This window comes from Tamandua tetradactyla, chromosome 16 (genome assembly GCF_023851605.1).
Source record: "Tamandua tetradactyla isolate mTamTet1 chromosome 16, mTamTet1.pri, whole genome shotgun sequence".
NCBI classification, from domain to species: Eukaryota; Metazoa; Chordata; class Mammalia; order Pilosa; family Myrmecophagidae; genus Tamandua; species Tamandua tetradactyla.
The window spans coordinates 25,685,202-25,693,849 of NC_135342.1; the positions used below are offsets into that span (position 1 = coordinate 25,685,202).

Below are 8,648 nucleotides of genomic sequence, written 5' to 3' on the forward strand. Positions count from 1 at the left end.
CATCTATCCATGGGGATGAGGTGGAAGGGAAGGAATGTGGCAACTATAATATGCTTTGTGGACATTTGGGGAAAAGTTTACTCTTTTAATCAAATTTCTAGGTAAACTGTTAACTAACCCAGTAGGTTAATGGAAACTGAAGATCACTTTAAAATCGAGTTGAGGCTCTCAAATGAACACTGCTGTGCTTGTCTCAGTGGAAATTCCCCAGAACGGTCAACAGAAGACCATGAGTCAAGTAACAACACGCGTTTTGAGGCCCAAGGCTGGGAATAAAGTTATTGGCAGGCGCTACCTGCTTTTCACACAGGCTCAGCAGGAATTACACTTAACTAACCACTGTCAAGGGAATTCTAGAGGTTCTCTTGTGAAGAGAAAATATATTAGCTGGCCCATCCATTGATCAAAATGACATATTTCAGGGCCTGCCAACTACCAGGACTTTTCATCTGGTGAAGAGATAAAAAATCATGCATATTTGTGGCCACCTGATAAGGGTTTTCCCCCCAACAGCAATAAAACACATGCGCGTGCACACACAGTGTGCTGTATAATTTATAGAGCAGTCGTGTATTATCTACGTTTTTTAACTAAATGGACCATAATCTTAAAGTGGGATCATAACTCAAATGCCTCCAGGTACAGAGGACAGTCAGGTAACTGAGATGAGTGAGGCAGGCTAAGTGAGTAAATTAGAGTGTGGGGACTGGGGTCAACTGTAGAGAACACATCCTGTCCAAAAGAGACACCCAGCTCCATGCAGTATAGGAACACAGGCCTGGCACTGCCAGACCTTCAGGTTTTTCAATCCAAATCCTAGTTTTTACATAAATTCCCAATTCTAGAAACTATACAAGTCAAATAAAGCCTGTGAGGACTTCTGATGGACACTGGTGTATCATCTCTGCATGTTTTCCATTGGCAGACTGGAGCTCTCCCTGAGCAAGATCAACTTTCCCCTACCCTCCATTTGCAGAGAGGTTTGGAGTTAGTTTTTTTTTTAGATGAATTAAATTTTTTTTCTTTTTATTTTTTTAAATACAAAAAAACACCAAATAAATGCAAACATTCCTATTTTGATCATTCCGTTCTACATATATAATCAGTAATTCACAATATCATCACAGAGTTGCATATTCATCACCATGATAATTTCTTAGAACATTTGCATCAATTCAGAAAAAGAAATAAAAAGACAGCAGAAAAAGAAATAAAACGAGAACAGAAAAAAAAAGTTTATACATACCATACCCCTTACCCCTACCTTTCATTGATCACTAGCATTTCAAACTAAATTTATTTTAACATTTGTTCCCCCTATTATTTATTTTTGTTCCATATGTTCTACTCGTCTGTTGACAAGGTGGATAAAAGGAACGTCAGACACAGGTTTTCACAATCACAGTCACACTGTGAAAGCTATATCATTATACAATCATCATCAAAAAACATGGCTACTGGAACACGGCTCTACATTTTCAGGCAGTTCCCTCCAGCCTCTCCACTACATCTTGACTAACAAGGTGATATCTACTTAATGCATAAGAATAACCTCCAGGATAACCTCTCAACTCTGTTTGGAATCTCTCAGCCATTGACACTTTGTCTCATTTCACTATTTCCCCTTTTGGTCGAGAAGGTTTTCTCAATCCCTTGATGCTGAGTCTCAGCTCATTCTAGGATTTCTGTCCCACGTTGCCAGGAAGGTCCACACCCCTGGGAGTCATGTCCCACGTAGACAGGGGAGGGTGGTGAGTTTGCTTGTTGTGTTGGCTGGAGAGAGAGGCCACATCTGAGCAACAAGAGAGGCTCTCTTGTGGGTGACTCTTAGGCCTAAATTTTAAGTAGGCTTGACCTATCCTTTGTGGGGTTACGTTTCATATGAACAAACCCCAAGACTGGGGGCTCAGTCTATAGCTTTGGTTGTCCACACTGCTTGTGAGAATATCAAGAATTCAACTTGGAGAGGTTAAATTTTCCCCCGTTCTCACCATTCCTCAAAGGGGACTTTGCAAATACTTTTCCCCTCACAGATCAAATCACTCGGGGATTCATCAGGGAAGAGTTAGAACACTTTTTGCCAAGTCTCTAAGTGTTGGGCACATCCATCACAGTTCTTCCCACCTGACTCCCACTCAGTCTCATCAAACTGTCCGTCTACCTTGTGACCACCTGGGCTAATCTCGTGCTCCTCACCACCTGCTTACATCAATCACCACCAGAAGCCCCAGATTCTTGAGCTGTCCTCATCCCCACATGCTTCTGTACATTCTAGTTCATCCCCATCTTTTCTCCCCCAACTTCTGGGGCATCTGGAACTCAGGACCTATCTTCAGAACATCTTTCCTCAACATTGTCTCTGAGCATTCTCTCTGCCTTCTGGCTCTAACCTGAACCCAGCTCTGCCCTTAAGGACCTTCTTTCTCCTGAAGCCCTTTAAGCAAGGGTAGATTTCTTTGCTTCTTGATGCTACGTCCAGACCATTCTTCCTCCACCTTCCCTGAACCCTTAGTTGTGGATCTCACGTCATGACAGTAGACCCTTCATCACCCTACCCTGCGCACTACCCAATGACCCATCACTGCACCTTCCTTCTCCACACACTTGGCTCCCAGTCCTCCCACTACTTCCCCTTATCCTTGACTGTTTCTGTATACAAGTAGAAGACTCGTCAACCTCCCGGGCCTCTGGGCTCCTAGACCTCCTCTCCTCTGGTGATCCTGTCCTCTTCCCAAGCCCTCCCTCCCAGGTCACACCTAGACCTTGTCTCCATAGCTGCAGCCTCCTCAGAATCTCTACTTCATGCTCTTACTATGCCCCCATCAACCACTCTCTAGTTTATTCCCTCCAGAACCTCTTTGGACCCAGCACCTTTCCACTGTCCCTTACCCCCTTCATGTCTTCACACAGACTAAATTCATGATGAACCATCATAATCTCTTACATACAGTCTCTACCCACTTTCCTGTCCCCACCATAACCACCTGGCAGCATCTATACAGCTGCATGTGGCTGAAGAAACATCAAACTCTTAGTAAATGGCCCTGCTTCCTGAAAAAGCTGAAGCAATCAGAAGAGAAAAAATAGATACTTAAAACTGCCTCCTACTTCAGATTAAGCTGTTCAAAGCTTTCAAACAAACAGCACTTCAGATAAGTGAGGGCTTTAGTTTACCCAGCCCAACCCCAGAACTTGTGAAAGGTCAGTAGGTCCAGCCAGCTGCCTCAGAGGCCAGAAGCAGAGAAGACCTCCACAGTCACAACTGGCTTAGTCAATTTCTATTTGTCGTGTGAACTCAGAGAAGGCATGGAACTTGACTGTGCAACTAGGTTGTTTCAAGAATTAAATCCCACAAATGAACTCAGAAACAAGTGTCAGCCTGAAATCCAATGTTGATTAACAGGTCAGGTAACCGGAGGGTACATCCCTAAGATAATATTTCCTCTGAAAAAGTTCAGAAGGGCTCAAAAATTTGGGTTCAGACTAAATTTTGTTACTGATTCCTGACTCTTTAAACAATTGAGCCAGTCCCCATGGGCTTCTTTCCATTGGCTCTTTTTTTTTTTTCCTTACAGCCTCACGCAAAAGGAAAGTAACCAGTCTTGTGAAGTCACCACAGCTGATAACTTGGCTCACATACTTCCTGCTTTCTCTCTCGCTCTCACAATAGGCTGGCCCATAAAGTCCCAGGCCAGCCTGCTCCTGCCTACTTCTGCCACCTCCTGCAATTCTGCCCCTTGCTCCAGCAGGCTTTATGTTTGGTTCTACGTCTTTTCCTTGAATGCATCAAGTTGTTCCTGCCTAATGCCTCTGTTCTCCCTTACCTCCAACTGGACATCCTTCCTCAGGGTCTTTGTGCAGCTGCAGCCTCCTCATTCTTCATGTTAGAGCTCTGATGTCACCCTCCTAAAGGCAACCTTCCTTGACCACCCGAGCTAAACTAGCCTCAGATCAGTTTTTGTGTAACCCTGTTCACGTACTTCACTCTCTTTTTACTCCTTAGTAACTTCATACTGTGTAAGTGCACTTTGTTTAGATATCTACTTACTGTCTCTTCTACTAGAATATAAGCTTTGTGAGTGCAGGGACCTGGCTTGTTGGATGCACAACTGTATCACCAGTGCGTGCACAATCCCTGACACATAGCTGAAGCTGAATAAATTGTGACAAATCAATGAATTCTCTCAAGAGAGCTTTTTTCAAAACCCATTTCTGCTTGTCTGATGCAGTTAGGGTTACAAAAACACTTGCTCAAAAAGAACTTTCAGGGCAGCCCATGGTGGCTCAGCAGGCAGAGTTCTTGCCTGCCATGTGCGAGACCTGGGTTCGATTCCCAGTGCCTGCCCATGTGAGGAAAAAAAAAAAGAACCGTCAGACCAGATTTCTTCAGAGTGTAGAGATTTAAATTAAACCTTATCCACTACCAAGCTCATTTCTAAGGTCCAATCCGTTAATCAAATGCTAGCTTCATAAAATCCAACACACTCTTATGCCAACCCCTCACCTTGGCAAAGCCCTCCTCTCTCCCCCACTTTTTCTTCCTTGCTTCTCCTTCCTGGGGCCAACCCCTTTCTCCTTGGGCATCTATTATGACTAAACCAGAAAGATTTCTCCGGGAGCGGTTGTCCACCACCCAAAAAGGTGCGGGTAAGGGCTTCGTTTCTGAGGCCCAAACTGCCACCAGGTCACATAATCCAACGCACCCCCCGCCCCAAACCGACTCTCTCAGGTCTGCCCTTCCCTGGGCCTTGGATACTTTTATAACCCTCGCTCCTTCACGCACCCTCACTCTCAAAGGCTCCTAAACCTTTTCTCAAGGCTCCATCACCCACTCCCTGAGGGTCACCAAGTCTCCCCCAGCCTCCGCACCAGCCTATTCTCCCCACCTAGACCTTGCCCAGGGCCCCAAAGATCCCAATTTCCACGACTCCAGCCCCTCCCCGCTTACACCCCGTCTTCGAGTCCTCGCCATCCCTCCCTCCCAGCAGACCCACCCAGGCCCTCACCGTGGATGTCGCGTTCTCCGTCGGCCGCCTCAGTCCCAGAGAGGAGCAGCGACCCCAGCAGTGCCAGGAGCGCCCGGCACCGCCTCGGCCCACTCGGCTGCGCCATGCCCGGCTCCGCCCGGTTGCCGTGCGAGCCCTCGACCCCGGGCCGTTGGGGTCTCGACACCAGGTGGGGACAGCCCCTTCCCGCGCACGCGCGGTGGAGGCCTCGTGATGCGGCGGGAGCTGCGAAAGGGTCGCGAGGTGCCGCGCTGGCGCTAGCGTCGACGTCCCCGGGAGTCCCCCTCGCGGGCCTCCACCTCTACCTCTGCCTTCCGCGCGCCGTGCCTTCTTGCCCCCAGCGACAGGCGGCGACCCTCCCACCCTTCAGCACCTCGCCAAACCTCCAAACTTTCGGTGGACGCCGAAGCCTATGGCGGACACTTCCCAGCAGCTACCGAAGGTGGCCGGCCAGGGAGGGGGCGGGGCGCACCTGGCGAGGCGGGGCGTGGGGCGCGCAGGCGCGGAAGGCAGGCACCTGAGCGGCCACGCCCCCCCTTCGCAGCGCACCTGGGCTCGCCCGCTGGCGCTGGGGGCGTTGAGGGGAATGGGTGGGTGGAAAGGAGTGGGCGAGGCTTGCGTTGGCTCGGTCCGGCTAGATCCAAAGCCCGCAAGGAGGCGCCCGCTAACTGAGCGCTGGGGCTGGACCTCGGTAATAGGGGAAACACCGGCAGATTTATAAAGGGATGGAAGGATGGAAGATTAGGGCACTATGAGAACCTAGACAAATGCCTCATTCAGACTGAGAGAGGGCTTCCTCTCTCTTCAGAGGGCCCCTTCCTCTTCCTCAGAGGGGCTCTGAGGAGGTGAGAGCCCCATGAAAGAACAAAACAGCCCTGGCACTGCCTCCGCTGTCCAGAGATTGAGAAAAATACTTCACCAGACACGGATAGTCCGGAGTGGTCAGAGCTGTGATGGGCGAGCATAGGTAGAGTGAGCGTGCCTGAAAGGGAGAAAGAAGCTCAGGGCTCTGTCGGGGCCCAGAGGAGGCACCTACCCAGCTTGGGGTCAGGGAGAGCTTCCTGGAAGAGGGGGTTTATGAATTGAGTCTGGAAAGAGGGATGGAGTGGGACAGGCATAGGAGTAAAGGACAGCCAAAAGGATAATTATATATTATGATTGAAAACACTTGAAGTGCCAAAGGGAAATGAATTGGGTGCTGGGATGAAAAAAAAAAAAAAAAAACAAAACAGCGGAGACCATTTGAGCCAGGAATGAAGAAGGGACTCATTGAGGAGCTGACTTTAATACTGAACCCTGAAGGATGAGAGGTGCAGAAGGACAAACATTCCAAGCATCAGGAACAGCAAATGCAAAGGTCCTGATACAGGAAAGACATCGATGTGTCCCAGGAGTTCAGGGCACTCTCCCATTTGGAGCCCCCCTCCTGATATAATAATATCTGTGAAGAGCCTTAAAGGGGTTACCGAAATCATGTTTACCTTAAAGAAGTGAAGTTTTATGCCAGTCATCTTCTTTAATTGTGCAGTAATCCTGGGACTCAGGATGCAGAGTCAAGTAGAAGGTCACAGGTCTCTCCCAGAACTTGAATTCCCCATTCCTACCTACCATACCCTACTCAAGCCCTGGGTTGAGAATGAAGAGAGAGAGGCTTGTGATAAGAGGTGAGGCTGTAAGAGGAGCCACAAATCTCATCATTCACTCATTCAGTACATATTTATTGAGCATCCACTGTGTGCCAAGAATTGTGCTAGATGCTAGAGGAGATATAACAGTGAATAAAGGAAAGTTCTGCCTTGTTGAAGCTTACTTTATAATTGTGGGAACAGTGGTGCAACTAGCAAATTTGACACCTAGAGTGGATCATTTTTTAATACCCCCCACCTCTACTTCAAAAAGTTTTTCCATATTAATCATGTGATCATCAGTCTTTAGTTTTAAAAACAGATTATAATGGAAAATAAATTTCAATTTTAATTCAGTCTTACTCAAGATCTGTAAAATATTTACAAAAAAGTGCACTGACCAAATAAAAATTTTTTACCTTGCAGTTCACACTGTATTTATTGTAAATTTTACACACAAAACTCCAAAGGAACACATAGAATGATAAAATGGTTTATCTTTATGATTGCTGTGCTTACATTTTTATTCCTGATTTACTGTTTAAATACAAGAATATGTGGATTCATTGGAGACTTAAACTGCCTGATGCGAGCCGTAGTGATTCCAAACTGTATAAACTTATTGTAAAAATAAACACATAGGAAGGAGTGCAGGAGGAACCCATGGAAGACTTGGTCAGACTTAGGGAGAGCAACTGTGCCTCAAGAATCCCTGAAGCTGAGAAAAACAGAACAGTTGAATAGATTTGCTAGATTTGGTTTTGGACTTGCAAATCTCTTTATAAACAATATACTGGCCCATCCTTGCATTGTTCTACGTCACCAATGCCAGGTTATTTACTGTGCCCAGAATTACCATCTCACTCCATTTACAGTCATCACTATTATTACAGCTTTAACAAAACTCAGGGACCAAGAGCCCTTTGGAAAGGAACATGTAGTACGTTTATTGTCCAGAGAGTTACACTTGGAGCAGAAGGAATGATCAGTGAATGCGTAGCTTTGCCAAGGGAGATTTCACTCAAAAGGAATCCCAAACAAATAGAACACCTACTGAAATCCCCAATTTATATGGTGGCAATGCCTTCGTATTCAGCAAACGTGATTGGGGCAGTACAGAGTGAGATAATTCGAGATAATACTGGAATTTTGGAATGTGTTAAAGAAGGAATTTGAAGAGTGATAAACATAGGAGTGCCTCATAGCAAATGACTACTTCTCCTTCTTTCCTTGATCTTCCCTATGGTGCTGCAGGGAGTTGTGCATTACATAATCAGCTCAATCTTTCAGAAGTTTGTCCTAATTCTATAGAAAAAAACTTACAATAGCTACCTAGCTGACAACACTAGCCCCAATGCAGAATATGTTGGATGCTTATTTCCTGAGCTGATTGCTAACTTTGCTGCCAGCTTTGCTCTGATGCTATCCTTTACCCATTGGAAACAGTTTTGCACTGCCTTCACATTCAAGGAACACGCACAATAATTGATAATACAGACCTGGGCTATGAAGTGCTTTCAATTAATACACAGTATGAGGGAAAGAGGGAGGCTGAATCAATACAATCAGGCAGGGGGAAGGAGTGCTTGGTTTTTATAAAGGTGCTATTATAATACAGGACACAAATTGAATGTAGCTGTTTTACAGATTACCAAAATTATTTACTCTACCATTCTTCAAAATAGCTTTTGAGATCTAGGTTTGATCACTAGTTTATCCAGGAGACATAGTCTAGGTACTTTTTTATGAAATCATGAAGGATAAAAGTGAAATATTAAAAGAAAATGAATCGGCAAGTAAAACAGATAGAAAAAGCCCATGGTGATTATATTAATACTCTTTTTTAAGGCATGGATATTTATTTTGGATCAAAGTATCACAAATTTGAAAGCTCATCAAAAATAATACTTATGAATTAAATTCTAACTTGTGTAGCACTCATGCTGAACTGAAAAATATCCCCGGCAGAAGCAAAGCTTTATCATCAAATATAAAACACAGTTAACATCCAGCCAAC

The 8,648-nt window shown here is 45.6% G+C and overlaps 1 protein-coding gene and 1 pseudogene across 1 annotated transcript in view; one reads left to right on the forward strand and one right to left on the reverse strand.

The window, feature by feature from the left end:
• Positions 1-5,483, reverse strand: part of SPINT2 (serine peptidase inhibitor, Kunitz type 2) — a 33,425-nt gene extending 27,942 nt beyond the window's left edge. Inside the window, exon 1 of the mRNA XM_077132013.1 lies at positions 5,007-5,483. Within this exon, the coding sequence (XP_076988128.1) occupies positions 5,007-5,112 (106 nt within the window). The 5' untranslated portion in view covers positions 5,113-5,483. The remainder of the gene's footprint in view (positions 1-5,006) is intronic.
• On the forward strand, positions 5,111-8,323 carry LOC143658367 (mitochondrial outer membrane protein SLC25A46-like; annotated as a pseudogene).
• Positions 8,324-8,648: the final 325 nt, after the last annotated feature.